The sequence below is a fragment of the Diadema antillarum genome, unplaced genomic scaffold (genome assembly GCF_040938485.1).
Source record: "Diadema antillarum isolate AM-2024a unplaced genomic scaffold, OU_Dant_1.0 seq00000365_RagTag, whole genome shotgun sequence".
Classification (NCBI taxonomy): Eukaryota; Metazoa; Echinodermata; class Echinoidea; order Diadematoida; family Diadematidae; genus Diadema; species Diadema antillarum.
The window spans coordinates 714,459-733,997 of NW_027271366.1; the positions used below are offsets into that span (position 1 = coordinate 714,459).

Sequence of the window (19,539 nt, forward strand, 5' to 3'; positions counted from 1 at the left end):
TGTGTGCTCCAAAACGTTTAACAGCAATCAGGAAATACTGAATCTCCCTCATGTAGGAGGGAGAATATGACTTATATATACCTCCCACACCATTCTGCTATGTCTCCTTCCACAGACCTGCACTTTTCTTGCTTAACAGACGGCGCTCATAACATTCAAGAATAATACAAGAATTTTATTTTAATGGTACCACTTTTATAGGCAAACTGTCCAATAATAATCCACATTAGAATATCCTGCTACCTTAAACAAGTGGGGCCGTTTAAAGTCGATAAAACATACAAAAACAGGCATCAAATTGCGCCATTTAGAACATCAAAATGCAAAAGTTCTCGCTCGGGCTGGGTTGCTTCGCTTCATCGCACGGTAACCCTTGACACCCCCCCCCCCCCCCCCCCACCACCACCACCACCACCCCACATACACACACACGCTGAAAAACGTACCGCGGCCCCTGATCCAAATACTTTTGGCTTTGTAATACATAATAACAATACATTCAATTTCTATAGCGCCATTTTCCATTCTGATCGAATGCCCAAGGCGCTTTACACCAAAGCAAAAATACGTAAAATACATACACCGTTAAAAAAAAAAAAAAAAAAAAAAAAACACACACACACAAAAAGACACGAACATCTGTCCTCAAAACGCACTGTCAAACAAATAGGATTATAGGTTACTCCTAAAGGACGTTATGGAGCTTGAGTCTTTTAGCTCACGTAGAACCCGCACGATAGAAACCGGAGTATAAGAGACCAGAAATTGAGGATCGAATACTCGTGTAGGTTGGTATTGACGAAACAGACATACATTGTAATTGATAGGAGCTGTTCCCTCAATAACATGATAAACCAGGGGAAATATCTTAAACCTAATACACTCCTTAACAGGCAAACAATGAAGACTCTTTCAGATAGGGGTGACGTGACTGCGTTTGCTTGACAAAAGAAAGAATGCGTGCAGCGGCGTTCTGTAGTTTTGTAATTGGGCAATTTGTGAGTTTGGTCAATTGCAAAGCAGACCATTACTGAAATCAAGACGTGAATTAACACGTTTTTCTGTTGCAGAGTGAGTCAGCTACTTTCGAATGAAACCAGGAATGCGCAATTTATAACGGGATGATTTTGAAATGTTGTTGATTTCATCAGACAAAACCATTTGAGAGTCAAACAAAATATCCAGATTGCGACATGACTTTGACAGAGGGATATAGTTGCCTACAATGGAAATGGAATTGATATCCAACTTGTTCAAGTGAGATTTAAAAAGTTAGACCTCATCCAAGCATAAATATCAGTGATGCAATTTTCTAGACAGCGCAGTGCACGGAATTCTGAAATTTGATGCGTTGGAAGAGATACCAAAACGTGTTTGTCATCTGCGTATAAATGATGCCGAACAGAATGACGTTGGGATATTTCCCGCAGATCGATCAAATAGCTTTGAGGTACACCACAGCCTAATGGCTTTGAGGAAGATGTGAGACTATTTTCTGGTGTCATCTTGACCTTAGAATATAAGCCTTTTGCAAATAGGAACTTGGACAAAAATCTGCTTTACCAAGATGGCTATTTACTTGTTGTTTTTATGTCAGTTTGTCAGACTACGATTTGACAAACTGCCTAATTTGCTTAGTTTAAGGTCTCGTCTCAGCAACAACATAATTTACAGATGAAATGGAGTAAAACTTACCGAGGTAGGTCTTCAGCTTCTAGAACGTTGTCAAGTTATTGAAACGCATGATAGGCAAAAAACACCCCTCATAGACACAACACATTAACTCGGTAGATTTTGCTCTTTTCAATGATTATAATTTATTGCAACTTTCAATACGATGCGCCATAAAGTAGAAATTACAAACAAACAAAATAACTCCTTTAAGGTCATCATCCAAAATACAACAACACCTCAGAATGATGTCGGATTGTGATTGGCCAAGAACATGTTACATGACAGTCAATAGAAAATACCTATCAAACTCAATGAGAGTGACAGCCGTGCAATAGGCACCTGGCATGGGCCTATTGCACGGCTCGCAGGTACTATAATGCATGGCTTCGCGGGTGGTTACTAATGCACGGCCGCTCGACTTACTAGCAAAGCGCCAGCAAACTACGTGCTGGCCGGCTACGCTGCCGGTATAAAGTCCATTCACAGGCCAGGCGCGGCAGAGTACTGCAACGTTTTACGTGTACATGTACGCGCAGCTACTTTACCTATATAGCTAGTTGCATGTATTGCGGCCTTACGTTATTACGGCTGTTTTTTGCTCTTGACTCTGATCTGCTACGTGGCCCAGAGTGATCTCAAAATCAAGAATTCATTTCAAGTTGAGAAACTGTAATTTCATTACTTTTCTGTGTTTTTAGACAAAATCATTGTCGGAAATAGACAAAGTCTAGACCTACTAGATCTACCGACATCTCAGATCGGCCTAACAGTTAGGCCTATTAACGTTAGTGTAGAATGGGTAACTATAGACCCTGCAGAGTTTGCGATTCCTGTGACTGTGTGGTCGACTCATGACGAGTGTTTGAAAACAGTACACTTGGAATGGGTGGTTTAGAATTCTCGGCCTAATTGGTACATTTATTTTTGGGCCTTCCCGAGTTGCCGGTCACTAATTTAGTACTGTGATTATGGACAAGGTGTTGCATAACACGAATAATTTATGATTTTGTTCGTGCATTTGTGGCACGAAATATCGCACTCGGCGCGAGATTCGCCATTGGTCTATGCAACGGCGGCGCTACACGCCTTGTTGTATAGACCAGTGGCATTATCTCGCGCCTCGTGCGATATTCGTGCCCTAAGCACTCACAACTCATAAATTATTCGTATATCACTAAATATCACGTGATGGGCAGTCGACCAATCAGATAGCTACATTCTAAATAGGTGTTGTATAATGTAGGCCCACTTTTCAACCCTCCTCACCACGCTTAGGTGCTATATAGGCTGTGCACCGAAACCAAACTAGCTTCACCTCAAAGCTGACGTCCCTCCTTTACTATTGCACAACCTGAGAGCAAGTATACTGCAGTATTCGATGGTACATGTATACGCAACATAGAGTTAATGGAAGATGATTATTTTTCCGCCCCAAACATAACGTCACAAGAACAGTAGACAATTTCTGCAACCTTGACTACAAGTGTACAAGTGTATAATGAGATTACGCAATTTGTGCAGTGGACTATTCAACGCGAAACCACGCCCCTCGTTATGTTTTTCACCTCTGTTCACACAAATTCAATGTAGTGGTACAGAATTCTCACTGTATACATTAAAGAGATGGTAAAGTTCCGTTTATAGATGGAATTTTAGGTTTTCACTAGTTTTTGACGATGATTTTTTTTTCAAACAATAATGAACCTTTTATGAAATGCAATATAATTCTAGGAAGAATGCAAAGTTTATTCGATGAAAATTGGATTTGATGTGGCTGAGATATTCAATCAAAGCGACCACAGTAAAGATCAGCCCTACCTTTTATAGAAATCGTTATATCTTACTTTGTGTGTGAAAGTCTCAGCCATTTCAAAAAGTGTTTTTCATCGAATAAATGTGAAATCCTCTTGGAATTGGTCTGACTATTTTTTTCAACATTTATCGTAGTGGTTTCTAAGTATCTCTCAAAAACTTAAAAGCGAAATTCTCACCTCAACGAGTACGATAGTAATCCTTGGATACCACACTACATTCCCCATTAGAAACCTGCGACTTCAGAAGTAATTAACTACATAAGCAAAGTCACAGCTGAATCTATTCTTTTTTTTTTCTTCAAATTAGATTACAAAATAACAGGTCCATATGTGTCAATTTCATAATTGTCAACTGCAATGCCTAATTTGCTTAGTTTAAGGGGCATACCAGACGATTTTATATTTTCACACTACGTAGTACATAAACCGACAGGTCCATATGTGACCCTGCATCACAAAGCGTACAAAAAGTCGCCAGACATAATTTTTTTGTTAAGGCCAGATTCTGAATGAGCAGACACTAAGCTTTAAAATGATGTATAACTCAATTCAAATGGACTCTCCTAACCTATCTAGATAATGGAAAGAAAACACACACTCTGGAGAGTGTGAACTGAGATAAGAGGCTCTGAAGTACAGGATCTAGTCAAGCGCTTAATCTGTGCTAGCTGTGGTATAAATGGAACAAAGACGGGATGTGAACCACTGTAGCAACAACAATGAAGGGATTATTAGATTAAGCTGAAATTGAGCACGCTGTATAAACACACTCTATCCATTACTAATACCAACTTTCCAAGCAGTAGGATAATCCTTTCAAATGTTATGAGAGTTGAAATTGATATGACATTGAATTGCCGCGATCCTCAGTGAAATTGATGCGGAATTACCAATACCAGTACATGCAGTACTAGAACCTGTAATCTCATGTAAGTGGTAAGAGTATCAATTCTCGATAGCCAGTTTGTAGTTCATTTGACCTTTTGTCGACATGATGGAGGATTTTTTTTCTTTTTGCTTACTCTTTTGATAAAATGGTATTGTTAAGCGGGACACAGTAAGTATGATGCATAGTCCACAGAAAGATCAAAACCCGATTCCTGAGACTCTAAACAACAACAACAAAAAAACAGGGGGAGGATGGCTTTCCTTTTCTTTCTTTCTTTCTTAATCCCAATAGACCTGTTAGTGTCACCCATAAAGTACATAAAGTACATAAAGTACAGTCGAGGTCAACAGTCAGATTCTCAACATAAAAAAAAACAGCTTGTGTGGGCAGGTAATTCACTGGATATCAATGTTACAGGATTTTTTTTTTTTTTTGGAATTGAATAAGTTAGAATATTTTCTTTGTTAACATTTCTTTCTTCCACCGCCGTGGTAGGTCTCTTTTTGTGTGTATGTGAACTTTGTCAGGCTGGCATTGATTCACGGTAGATGGGGTGCTGGCAATCCGAGATAATGGAGCATGCTGAAAACCACAGCAAGCAAAAGCTCATGAAGCTTCGTGGTGTATCCATCAATCATTTGAAATTGACACCACACTATGCTGTCCTCGAAAGGCACTTGACCTGCTTGATAAAAATGATGTAATTCTCACCTTATCAATTGTTGAATAACAAATATGTTCAAACAAAAGATTAATTTTGATAGCAAATTTGATTTTTACTACCACATAAGCAAAAATAAGACGTCCTCTGGTTAACCTCCCTTTGCCATAGTATTCCCATAGATTGAAAAAAAGCATACCTCCCTACGGGTCTCACACCTATATATGGGTCAGAATTTTGAACGATGTACAATTGAGCCAAAGAAAAAATATCTAAAAAGTAGGATTTATTCAAAACCATTTATCTTACCTGGAACAGTATAACTCCAGCTTAAATATGAACCCAATTATACCAGGATCTTCCTTCAGGTTATTCACCGCGGAAGTTTGCCATGTCCAGGGCAGCGAACGTCCGTGAGGAATAAATGCACATACATATGAATACCATAACATGCAAAGATCCGATTCAGTTCAGAATCGTAACGAAAATATATGAAGGCATATGTGTATGTGTTGGCAGAATAATGAGTTTGTACTCTTAACATGTACGTAATGGTAGACAAGTGATGCTTTAGCCAAATTCGTTAATTCTATTGGAATATTACTCTTTCGCTATTAACACTTTCCCCAATTTAGGCCCATTTTACAGAAACTCAATATTTTTGGGGAAAATGAAGCTAATCGCATGGAGAGTTGACTGATTGAAAAAAAAAAGATAACTCTCCCATGTAATCGCGATATAGTGCACTTCCTTGAGAATAAATAATTTATCAAAATTTGGTAATTACGAAGTAAAAATTCAGGTCCTAAATCCATTATCTAATGTCTGCAATGCAAAATTTGCTAATCCCGAGACGGTCACAACTGAATATGGCAAAGACTTGACTAAGATAAACAAAAGATATGTGCCGGTCGGTATCAAAATGCACAAAAGATTTAAGGTCTTTCTGAGAAGCCCTCTAATAGACATCCGTTTTTCCCATTAAAGAAAAAAATCGAAACATTGCAGTCCCAACGTAAAACAACCATACCGTTTTCCCTTGCCGTTTCACAGCAAATAGGAAAATAATTTGAACGTACAGTCGGATAGTTGGATCTGGACTACAAAATTTAGGCCTATGCTGAATGACAGACAGACAGACAGACAATTTCATTCAATAGTGGACCATATCTCAACCTTTTCTCTCCCCAGCGTTTGAGGCCACTACGACTAGCCCAGGTGATGTCACAGTTGTCATCACTGAAATGGAATCAGACATGCTTTCCACTCTCGAAAGTCGCTCTGATTCAGTGGCAACTCTGATCGAAACTTCAACACCATCTGCAGCGTTCACAAGCACCCTCTCCAGCGGAGAAACAACCGCTCGCACCACCACCCTATCTGAAGTAACGTCGGACGCAACCAAGACTTTATCGGGGATGGACGGTCCTCTAACAACGCTTTACGAACCGAACACAGAAAGAACACGTCCAAACACTGGCTCTCCAAGCACTGATGGAGCTACCACAACATTTCCTACAGCGTCAGAAGACCCTTTAACCTCAGCATCAACGGTCAACGGGTCTGAGGCATTCGTCGACACAACAATTGTCAATGACAAATCGTCCACTACGAAATCAGCTCGAAACGGCCTACCTACAACTGCTACCAGTACTGTAACAGAAACAGAAACACTTGAAACTGTAAACACGAGAAACACATCTTCAACGACAGGATTACCAACGACGACCGCGCACACTGACGAAACATACACTTCTGTCTCAGGAAGTGGAACGGTCCAGACTGCTGGAACCAGCGCTATTACAACTCCATCCGAGACTATAAAGTCTACTGATTCGGTTGCAGAGCGACACGAAACCACTTTAAAGAAAAATACGGAGTCCATAGATCCCAATCTAACGGAAGGTATACGTTGATTATTCTCTACAATACAACTCACTTTCCAAAATAGAATCATTCTTATCCCTGTTACAGGAATTAAACTTGACATTGCGATGTACTCTTCTCAATCCCAAAGGAGAAATTGGCCTAGCTGGCTGCCATTACCCGGCGTCTGCATCCTGAATGAAACCACATTCAGCTTTCTATAGGGCACATGTTTTCTTACTTTGTTACAAGGGAAGATTGTATATTCAGTTCTCTATCTTTCCATAAGAAAAGAAGTACCATGCCAGGCTTTAACAGTAATTAATTAAACAGATTTAAATTTGTATACAAACTTGTTTATAAAGTTGTCAATTTTGCCATATTACAAAGTGTTTCTATCATCTTTAGACCGGGGCAGCAAGTACTAACCATGTCATTATGTTTAGCCATCAATCTATAGACTACGCAATATTACTTTTCCACTGTATGGGAAACCCGAGAGGATTTCATGAACAAAACAAAACAAGACAAATTAATAATTTTCTTTGGAATTCCAACAAGCATTCTTTGTTTGTTTTATAACCTTCTGGAACAGTAATTTGCAATAAAGGTGAGAACTGCGCAGAAGCAGCAGACGGACCGGTTTGTGAATGTGTACCTAGCAAGTCATCAGTAGATGATTAAATCTTTGAAGGCTTCCGTGGAGCAGTGGTAGAACGTTGGGTGGTAGAAGGCTTCACGGTTCACCACGTATTCTTTCTGGAGTAAGTGAGTGGCCCTGAAAAGGGCCTACCCAATGCCGACGTTTCGGCAAGCATGTTCTCGCCGTTCTCAGGGGAATGAGCAAGTGAGTGGAAAATCCGGCTTTAATACCCTCAGGAAGGATCAAAGGGACCTTGTGTTCCTAGAGGGAAAGTCTTTGATTAGCTGAATGGGTCACAGTAGGTGGGCAGGTCAAGGTTGAGTGCACACAGTCACTTCCTGTCTGGAGGGGTTGGCTGCACATATTGTGGTGGTTGTCTATAAACTGTAAGTATCAAATAGGGCCACTATTGTGTGGAGGCTGATGGGTGTTAATTAGCCTACTTGTCAAGTAGAGTTACCCAGATATTGCTCAGGTAGAGGCCATTATCCCGTGGGACAGTATTAGGCACCTCAATTTCCAGAGCTTCTCTGACTCGTCGTTGGTACCAGTTGGGGACTTGTGTGATGAGTCTGCTCTCATCCCATAGAATCCTGTGTTCACACGTGTGGGCATGGTGAATGATAGCAGACTTGTCCCGTTCGTCTCGTCGTCCATGGGCCTGAGGTTCTTTTAACCGGGTGGTGAAGGATCGGCCTGTCTCTCCGATGTAGACCTTACCGCATTCACAAGGAATGTGGTAGACTCGAGGAAGGTTCTTGGAGTGTCGTTTGTCCTTGTGTGTGGTGAGGAGAGATTGAAGTTTGGTTGAAGAACTGTGACGAACTTCAACGTCGGCTTCTCTCAGAATCATCTGGATCTTGTGAGAGGCTGCACCCATGTATGGGAGGATCACTCTCGACTTTGGTTGCGTTCCTCTGTCATTCCGCACAGGTGGGAGCCCTGTGGAAATCTTGTGTGGGGGTAGCTGTTGCGCTTCAACACCTGCTTGATGTGCTTCAGTTCCCCGGGTAGGTGGGCTTGGTCGCTGACCTCGTAGGCTCGCTTGACCAGGGTCTTGTTGATGGATCTCAATACGGACGGATGGTGATATGAACGGTAGTTCAGATATCGGTCGGCGTGAGTAGGTTTGCGGTAAACCTGGTGGGAAAGGGATCCCTGTGCCGTCCTCGTGATCTTGGTGTCCAGAAAGGGGATATCCCCTTGGTTCTCCATTTCCATGGTGAACTTGATGGAAGGGTGTTGAGAGTTTAGGTGCTGAAGGAAGTTGTTGATTTCCTCTGCACCATGTTGCCAGACCACAAAGGTGTCATCCACGTATCTAAGCCACACTTTAGGTCGGAGCGTCGCTGTCTGTAGTGCTGTCTCTTCAAAGTTTTCCACGGACAGATTTGCGACAATAGGGGACAGTGGGGACCCCATTGCCGCGCCTTCTGTCTGCTGGTAGAAAGTGTCTCTCCATCTGAAAGAGGTGGAATTGAGACACATACCAAGCAAGTCATGGATCTCTGGTGGAGACAGTTTGGTCCTGCCTGGTAGAGTTCGATCAGAGTCAAGTCTCTTGAGGATGGTAGCGCACGCATCCTTGACTGGAACACTCGTGAATAGCGACTCAACATCAAAGCTGACGAGAAGATCGCTGTTAGAGACTGTCATCTGACGGACTTGATCAATGAATTGTTTCTTCACATGGTGTACAGTTTGGCTAACAAGAGGCTGCAAGATAGAGGCCAAATGCTGAGCCAGCGCGTAAGTGGGAGAGCCCCTGGTCGAGACGATGGGTCTATTAAAGTGGAATGTCCGGTTTGTGAATCTTTGGTTGCCCAAAGAGTATCGGGCACAGGCCCGATGAGCTACGTAGTTTGCGGTAAAGGGCCTGGGACAGGGCGTCCTTCCGTTGTAGCGAAAGGAGCTTGTCGTTTACCCTTCGTTCTAGAGCTGGTGTAGGGTCTCTCTCGGTAGTTTCTTGTAGGTGTCGGTGTCAAGCAGAGTATGAACCTTGGTCTCGTTGTCCTCTTTACCCATCACCTCAGTTGCATTCCCCTTGTCTGCTTTGAGGATGTGGATGGAATTGTCCTCCTTGAGTCTGGAGATGCCTGACTTCTCGGCTCTAGTGAGATAAGGCCGAGATGGATTGACCGAAGTCAGTGCCTGGGTGATTTGGATGCGAACCGAATCCGCCTGCGATCGGCTGAGATGTTTGAGACCAGGCTCAATGCGCTGGATGAAGTCCTGCCAGTTAACTTGCTATGGGGCCACGGCAAAGTTCAGTCCAAGGGAAAGAACCTGTTGTTCATCTTTAGTCAACTGGCTTTAGTCAACTGACTTTCCCTCTAGGAGCACAAGGTCCCTTTGATCCTTCCTGAGGGTATTAAAGCCGGATTTTCCACTCACTTGCTCATTCCCTTGAGAACGGCGAGAACATGCTTGCCGAAACGTCGGGATTGGGTAGGCCCTTTTCAGGGACACTCACAGAAAGAATAGGCCTACGTGGTGCACCGTAGATGATTCTTGTCAAGATAAAACAGAGAAACGAATAAGAAGGAAGAGCAGAATATCGATTACTTTCTCTTTAAGTTCTCTCTATACAATTAATATTTCAATTATAAGTTTATTTCAACAGCTATGGACTTTTAAATTTATATGCACGCATGGCTTACTCTACAAAGGTAAACTTTCAATACTGCAAAGTTACATTTTGTTCAGCAAGAATGCTACTTGATTATTCAAGAGAGAGAGGACAACAATAAGAGTCGAAGAGAGGGAAAGTTTACGTTTAACAAGTCTGTAAATAGTAAAGTCCCGTTGAGTAGTTCTTAACACTAAATTCGCAACGTTCTTGTCACTATGTACTGACATGACATACGAACAGCCATTCAAAACCAAAGAAAATATCCCTGAAACGATTCGTGATTTTAACTTTACGATTACTAGCAATAACACCAACATCTAATGTATAATACTCCATGACGATTTCGTAACCCTGGGTGAAACTTCTCTTTTCGTTTGTCTTTTTTTTTTCAGACGAGTGCGGATTAACTTGCATTTTCGAGACTCAGGTCTGTGAAGCAAATGGTGATGGAGAGTTTGTCTGCCAATGTCGGCCAGGACGATCCTTGAACGATGATGGCGCTTGTGTCGGTTAGTGCTCCTTCGATGGTCACGTTGTCGTTTATAAATCCGTTGTAGAAGAAGTTATGTCTCGACTAATAATACTACGGACTTTTATACGTGACGCCCTAATTTGAGTACGTTTGCAGGGGTGAAGTGTTTCCATGCCAGTCATTTTATTTTTGTTTTGAATGTATTTTTTCTTGAATTGTTGCTTACAAAGATCAATAGATGTCGGTATATGACTAGGTATGATATCTGTATTGAAATCATAACTTTTTCCCCATTTTCACGCAAAGTGTAGTGTTCATCTCAAAGATATGGACCAGAAAAGCGAAAAATTCGAAGTAAGACCAAATGAAATCACACTAAAATGAGAGCTAACTTCGCGGATTCGGGAATTCAACAGTATTAGCATTATTTCAAAAAGACATGAATAGAGTATCATCGCCTACATCTAAGAGTTGATAGAATATTAAATTACATATCCAAAACCTGAATTCTTTTGTTTCTTGAAGCAAGTTCATTCTATTTTTTTACTGTGCCTTCTGTTGTAGGCGTGCCATGGAAAGATTCTCTAATTTCATATACAGATGTAAGAAACTGGTCCGTACGTTGCTTCACCCAGCCGTTACCTGGCAACAGGGTGAATGCACCTGCAATAGTGTTGTATTTATACAGTGTATTATTGTACAGTGAACGAGGAGTCTTTCTACTTCTCTCTCTCCTGTTCTTTCTCACCATCTTTCATTATCGCTGTACCCTTCTTCTTTGTTTTTCTTTCTTAGCGTCACCTGTGTACATGTCCGTGTATGTTTTGTTGTGTTACTGTTTTGTTGTGTAAAACTAGTTTCTTTTTGTTGTTGTAAAGTAGACCGATAGTTGGTTGAAACTTTTTATTTATTTATTTGTGCACGAGGCCCCCATATTAATCTTGGCTTACTGGGGATCCTTCTGTATGGCACCTTGACTTTTTTATTTGTTATCATTGTCTCCGTTCTTTGTCACAAAAGCAGCCATGAATTATTATGAACCATGTGTTTATTTCTGAAAGTGATCGGAGTTGATCATATTGTACCATGCAGGAACAATAAGATGAAATGAAATGAAATGAAATGAAAAGAAATGAAAATGAAATATAAGTATTAATTGGCAATTTATCAAGCCAACACTCTTTTGTAAATGCAGTTCAATCATTTAACCATCGTAAAAAAAAAAATGAAATAACACACAAACTGCATTCACGGGACAAGCAAAAGTAACAAAGTTCAGGAAGTTTTACCACTGGAGTTGTTAGAACGTGAATAACACAATTCCCCCACCCCCCCCAAAAAAAAAATGCGAACAAGAAATCAATTTCTCCTATTTTTTAATGTATTTCTTTATCCTTTTTTCAACTATATTTTGTGAAGCTGTGGTCACGTTTAGGATGGCGTTGGTCATTGAGGAAATCGACGGCGTGGAGGTGACTTTCATTTCTTCTTACACGAACCCTTCAACCCAGGAGTACCAGGATTTAGCGACAGCCATAAATAATGCTGTGAGTAAAGAGTTTGAATGCAAAGACATATATATCTATTCGTCTCACTTTAAAGTACTTGAGATTTAAGGTTGCTTAAAAAATATACATGTATGATTAAATCTTTCTTAACGCTTCAATTATACCTTCAATAAAATTCATGTGCAATATCATAAACTTTTGCACTTATTTCTCATTTCAAAATGTTTAAACGGATCGTATAGTTTTGGTTGAAACCTAACTTCAGGTTTCTAACAGTTTTGGATGAGATAATGAGAAACATCCTATGAAATATGAAAGATCATGTAATTTTAAGAGGCATTCAACGTTTATCTAATTAAAATTGGTTTTCAAATGGCTGAGATACCCAAAACAGAGTTTTCGAAATAAAAAGTGGAACACAGCTTTTATTACGATCGCTTTATTTTACTTTGTTTTTGGATGTATCAGCCATTCCAAAACCGATTTTTATCAAATAAGCCATGAACTTGGTTTAGAATGGTTTGATGTGTACTATTACATAAGTGGTTTCTTGATATCTCGCAAAAAAAAAGCCAAATCCTCGCCTCGTCCAATACTGTACCATCCTTTTAAGTCGTTGATATGCCTTACATACAAATTAGTCATGTGTAATAAAATAATTTTCCGTGTTGCATTATTCCTATACAACCCCTAGTGTACAAACACTAAATGAAAAAGTCTGCAGCAAAGCGTTATATCATAACTTTAGCACTTGTTATTGTCGGAGAGTCAAACTTGTATACATAAAATGAGCTCTATATTATGCATTTCTCGTTCAGAGTATTGTAAATAAGTAAAACACCTATTCTTAAATCTTTATCTCAGAAGTACAGTCATTTGCCTGTTTACCAGTCTCATGCGAACAATATTAGTTAAGAACAGGTGACAAATAAGCAAATGTATTGCTTCGCTCCCAGGTGCACTCGTTGTCAGTAGAAAGTATCAACCACGTTGACATCAATGCAACTTTCATAGGGAAAATTACAAAGACAATAAAAACAAAGTATCCTCAAAATTTCAAATCTCCAGGTGACTGAGTTATTCAGCGTTCGAATAGCAGAAGGGAGCTTCATATCGGTCAACGTCGTTGCTTTCAGTGAGGGGAGCGTTGTTGCAAACATCGAGACGGTATTCGCGGGATTCTTCACAGATGACGCCGACACACTGCAAACCACCGTCTTTGAGCAAATAGTCAACGACAAGGGCTATATCAACTATACACTCAGTGACTCGATGACGTCAGTAAAGATAGTCTCCAATGACATTAGTGACATTAGAGTCCAAGGTTCGTACTAGGGGGATTTTGTGGCGTGGCAATCACTGACCAGTTTCTTTATTATCTTCTATCTCAAAACTTTGAGACAAATAATATTTTTTTTTTCAATTTTCAATTTCTTTTTTAGGGAATCACATAAAACTATGTCAACATAATAATGTATCATTATGGAATACGTGGAACGGTCTTGGAGTGGTTCAGGAACTACCTTTTATATCTTCTATACATTTTGCTGCTTATACTATTTCTTCACAACATAAAAATCCTTCATGCCTACGGAAAGAATACTTTTCCCATGGTTAAGAAGTTCCAGTAGATAAAAGAAAATAATAATTCATCGCTTACTGAAAAAAAAATGAGTGTGACCCTGCATCACAACTCCAACAATAAACGCCAAACATGGATTTTTAATTAAAGATAATAAAAAAGTTTTGATACCTCAAAAGTTTCCCTGAATTTCCTTGTCTTAGTTTGTGTTTCAGGTTAAAGTACCTTTCATAATTATAACTAACACTGTACTGTGAGACTTACTCGCCCCAAAGTGCTCTCATGTCTTAGTAATCATGCAATAATGGTTTCGTACCAGAGCCGCCGCCTTACGGCGGCGAGGTAGTACATGACTTATGTATTGTACGAAACTATTATTGCATGATAACTGCGATCAGCAGCGTGCAGCCCCATACGCATAGCTAACTGCGACCAGCAGCCCCATACGCAAAGCTAAATAGCGCTTCGCATTGTAGCATTCAGGATCATGACAGATTTAGTATCGCGGGTAAATATCAACTTAAAACCCACAAATTTCTTCAATTTGAAGACTTACCAGTTAAGTTGAAGTATTGAAAACAGGCTTCGGTCAACGTTTGGTTTCGCTAATAGTCCCTTTCTGTTCGAATTGATGACTGAATGTGACTCGGTCGAGAGGACCGTGGGAGAGCTACACTGAATTGACGGCCAGCCGATGCGCACACAGACATCTTATCCGTTCATGGATTTGAAATTTGTGCGCATGTGATGTGTGCGCATGCGCTGTCCGTAGTATTCAGTGTATGTAGCTCTCCCAAGGTCCTCTCGACCGAGGCACATTCAGTCATCAATTAGAACAGAAAGGGACTATTGGCAGAACCAAACTTTGCCCGAAGCCTGTTTTCAATACTTCAACTTAATTGGTAAGTCTTCAAATTGAAGAAATTTTTGGATTTTAAGTTGATATTTACCCGCGATACTAAATTTGTCATGATCCTGAATGCTACAATGCGAAGCCCCATTACGCTATGCGTATGGGGCTGCTGGTCGCAGTTAATTGCATGATTACTAAGACATGAGAGCACTTTGGGGCGAGTAAGTCTCACAGTGTTAGTTATATGAAAGGTACTTAACCTGAAACACAAACTAAGAAGAGGAAATTCAGGGAAACTTTTGAGGTACCAAAACTTAATATCTTTGAGAGCAGATTCTGAAAGAGCAGACTTTAAACTTTAAGAATGATGTATAGCTCATTTCAAATGGACTCTCCTAACCTATCTTATGATGAAAAGAAAGCAGACACTGTGGAAAAGTTCTGGGGGGCATTTCATGAAACATTTTGTCCGACAAAGTTGTCGGACAAATTTGCTGTCAGCCAATCAGATGCAAGGATTTCTGTAGCTTGTAACAGTTTGTCAGAAAAATATAAGACCAAAACGCTTCATGAAATGCCCCCCTGATGAACTTCAATCACGCATTGTGCGTATAGTATGTTTTCAATTGTTTTAAGACAGAAAAAGAAATGATCTTCAACTTGAACGTCAACAACTGGGCATGTAAACTCGGGAAATATTAAATATATCTATGTATATCTATTAATGTATGTTATTTCTTTGCTTTTTATATCTTTCCATGCACACGCTCATTGTGTGATATGCCTTCATGTGTATACATCATAGTCCATCCTATAATCTATGAACGTGGGTAGTGAGTAAGTATGTCGAATAAGGGAAATCTAATCTTACATTTAAGATACACCATGTTGATTGATTTCATGCTTGAATATTGAATGAAGTTATCAATGTGCGTTACAACATTTTACCGCGATCATATCATAAACAGGGTGTGGAATGCATGCCTTTCCGCCTTTTAATTGTGGCGAAACAAGTGTAAGGTTAGCTATCTTAACTACACTTACCTACTTTGCAGAAGAATCAATGAAGAATGAATCTTCTATTGCACTAGATTATGTATTCGTGCATTTTGTTACAGCTATAAACGAGTGCATTGACGCTACACTAAATGACTGCGCGGAAGAGGCGGACTGCGCCGACACGAACGAGGCGGGAGGTTTCACGTGCACCTGTCGAGACGGCTACATGGACCCCCTCGAATTGTCTCTCCCTGGCCGAGTGTGTCGAGAAGGTGGGCAAGGATTCACATCAGCACCTTCATATTTTTCCCGCGTGATATCTATTAAGATTTTATTGAAATCATAATGTGGTATTTTCATACAACGAAATTTTATAGTCCAGTCCTCAACGTTGTGAAAATAAAGTCCATGCATACAAATCACAAAATACTTGAGAACTGAACGATTTCGGTTACAACAAATACATACATACTCATAACGTATCTCCTTCTGTCATTACATTGAACTCATTTGATTGAACATAAATATCACGTTATATCACAACACGTTATGACAGATAATTTGAATGAAAATATCGATGTTTTATATCCCTTAACATCCAACATCGTCATGCATGTGCATGAACTCATACACACACACACGTACACACACACAAGGACAAACACGTACATAACACTCAAACGCACACACGCGCTTAATCACACATTCAAATACACACATAAACGTGTACACGTTAATAAAATTGCAGTAACTACACGAAACTTGTGATGACGTCACAATGAAGGAAACCAAACTCATCTCTAGCACAACGTTGGACAATGTGATACTTATACAATAATGCACAAATCTACTGGAGTGGATGTATAGATTATTGCGGGCAGAAGGCATTTTATTTTTCTCTTTATTCTCATATTCATTTCAGATTTGAAAAAAAAAAAATACATGATCATGTTTATGCCACTGCAAATGATGCTGAGAACGGATTGACCCAGGCAGATTTGTTCTAAACAGAACTAAGTAAAAAAAAAGTATTGTTTTACCATTGGGAGCAGTGATTTAAAAAAAAAATATTCAAGTTATCACATTTAATGCATATGTGTTGGTCAGATGTACCACAAAACATCCTACCACATACAAATTTCGCAATAAAACCTAGAATATGAGGAGATATCACTACTTTTCTCACTTAACCATAACTATAGACGACAATAGTCTACAAACAATTTCATTATAACTATTGTTCACATTTTGTACTCTTAATAATACTTAACATTGATTAAAATGATATAGATTTTTACATTAGTTGTTCCTATCCCTAAGTCACATTTAAGGAGTATTATTTTTTGAAGCAGTAAAGCTGGGTTTTTGTTTCATCTGCAAATGGTAAATAATGTCTTTAATCAGCTTTTGCTCGTATTGATAGTTCGCCCAAACCACCATCTCATTATTTCATGCTGCTATGGGAAAAAAGTGTACAATGACTAGTTCGAAAGGTATGAAAGAGGATTAAACATGCCTTTTGTCTATCTATCCCGTTAACCTACAGAAATCTTTGCGACAACAAGTTCCCCTCCGACTGGATTACGTAAGCTCATCTTCTTTGCAAGACGTCATTATAATCAGATTTTCCTCATCATTCTACAAATCATATGATTCACCCTTGTAATGAAGTTTGAGGAAATGTGATATAAGAATTAATTAAACTCCAACAGTTACCAACAAAGCGCCAGAGATCTCATTTTTTCGGTCTTGCCGTCATATCCATCTATAAATAAATGTAGTGATTTTGTGTATGAAGTTTCCAATCCATTTTCGTCCCATTCTTCAGATCGAAAATATACAGGGATTAACAGATCGATCGTACATTGTTTACACTGCACTGAAGACATGAAATGCAATGCAAGTCTTGTTCGACAAGAATTTCTACGAATTGTGATCCAATAATGATATTCTTTTGTTCCTCGAAAAATTATGTGCACAAAAGTTACATGTGTATAATGTCATAATGTCATAATTAATAATTACGTATCTTCCATAATAATAATAATGATAATGATAGTAATAATAATAATAATAATAATAATATGAAATATTTATTTAGCGCTTAATACAACACGTTTCGAAGCGCTTTACAATGCTAAACAACCAAACAACCAAACATACAAATCAGCTTAGAATAACAAATATACAAATGCATACAGGGCCTACATAATCATTAATGATGGTTATGTTGTTTTCAGAGACCTGGGCTATTTTGATATTAGCCATTGGCGCGAGTTTCGTTACAGTGCTCATCGTGTTTGCCTGCTGTGTGTATGGAATGGCTGTAGCTGTTGCCAGGCGTCGCCTGAATGCAAAACACTTCCCCGATCCTCCCCATAGAGACTACGACAGAAGAATGATGAGGAGGTATCTAAACTCGCAGCTCGACTATGACAGAGATAACTACCACCGTGCCGGGAATGAGGTACAGTTCCCCTTTTTTTTTATTGTTGTTGTTGGTGATGGTGGTGGTTTTTTTTTTTTGTCTTTTGTCTGTCTTTATTTGTTTGTTTTTTAATAGGCAAAGATTCGTTACTTTCTCTTTTTTTATTGTTTGCTTGTTTGTTTTGTTAGCTAATTTGTGTGTTTGTTCGTGTTTTTGTTTGTTTCAGCACAAATTCTTTGGAATCTCTTTTGTCAATCGCATGCTGTCCATGAAATTGTTAACTGTGTCTTCTGACGCATCCCAATTCCGATGATAGAACTCCACATACAATCCGCGTACACGGGAATACGAGCATACGGGGCTGTTCTTCGCTAGGGGCATCGACGGGTCGGAACGCTACGATTACCAGCACGACTCCGTGCCCGATCCCCGTCTACAGAGATACCGCACGTCTATGTGGATAATGGCTGAGGCTTCGGCAAGGACGCCCTCTTCGAGGAGGGTGGACGGACCTAACAAGAGGCCAAGAGTACAACAGACTCCCCAGGAACTGTCTCGCAGCTTCTCATCGTTCGCGGGAGGTCGTCAGATGAATCCCGGATCAAAACACTCTGCTGCCTTGTCGGTGAGAATTGGTCGATTTATTGGAAAGAAACACAAACATTGAAAAGACGTATCGTCATCATCGAATCGTAAACTCACAGACACACACGAACACACAGAAAGCAACACTAGGCACAACTCTCTTCTCCCTTTAGATTTAAGTGGATAAATCTGTGCAGTCATAGGATTTTAAAATGCCTCCCGTCATCAAACGCTCGGACATGCTGCAAAATTCATTAATCATTGTTAATGTCCACACACAATAACACACCCATACACACACACAAACACACACCCTCACACCAATATATATATATATATATATATATATATATATATATATATATACTAACACATAGAAGGCAAAGCTAGGCACAACTCGCTACTTACATCCGCAAACATGCAAACATTACATTGGAATTGGTAAATCCGCGCAGTCATCGTGAATTTTATATATCACGTCCGATGACATAATCAGACTCTAAATATAGGACTTAAGACCGCTGCAACAATCTATTATCATGTTTCATAGTTGGAGCACGATTGTTGGGGAAATATAACTCTAATGTAAGAGCGTTACTTTCAATATTACATTCTGCAATTAGCACCATGAAATTACACAAACAGCGTACAACGTAATAGAAGATTTACGTTACAGCGACATAGTTTCCACTGACAAAACGTTTGATTGGTCGGACATATCAAGTGCTTTGCGCGCCTTTTACATCGCCACGCCGCTGTTCTTTTTACGTGAAAATAAATGAGGAGAGGCTTGTTTGAAACTATAATTCATCATGCTTATTTCATTAATCCATATGACAAAGAGTCACATTTTTCTTTCTTCACACAGGGAAAGATGCCATCTGTGATCTTCAATGACGCGGCAAAACGCTGAATACCAGGACACCGATCTCT

The 19,539-nt window shown here is 39.7% G+C and overlaps 2 protein-coding genes across 2 annotated transcripts; both read right to left on the bottom strand.

Annotated features, from left to right (window-relative positions):
* Positions 1–7,986: 7,986 nt before the first annotated feature.
* On the bottom strand, positions 7,987–8,427 carry LOC139731207 (uncharacterized). Its single transcript, XM_071642089.1, has one exon. The coding sequence runs from the start codon at positions 8,425–8,427 to the stop codon at positions 7,987–7,989; it is 441 nt and encodes a 146-aa protein (XP_071498190.1).
* Positions 8,428–8,438: 11 nt separating this feature from the next.
* LOC139731208 (uncharacterized) lies at positions 8,439–8,969 on the bottom strand. The gene has a single exon (XM_071642090.1). The coding sequence runs from the start codon at positions 8,967–8,969 to the stop codon at positions 8,439–8,441; it is 531 nt and encodes a 176-aa protein (XP_071498191.1).
* Between the last annotated feature and the right edge of the window lie 10,570 nt (positions 8,970–19,539).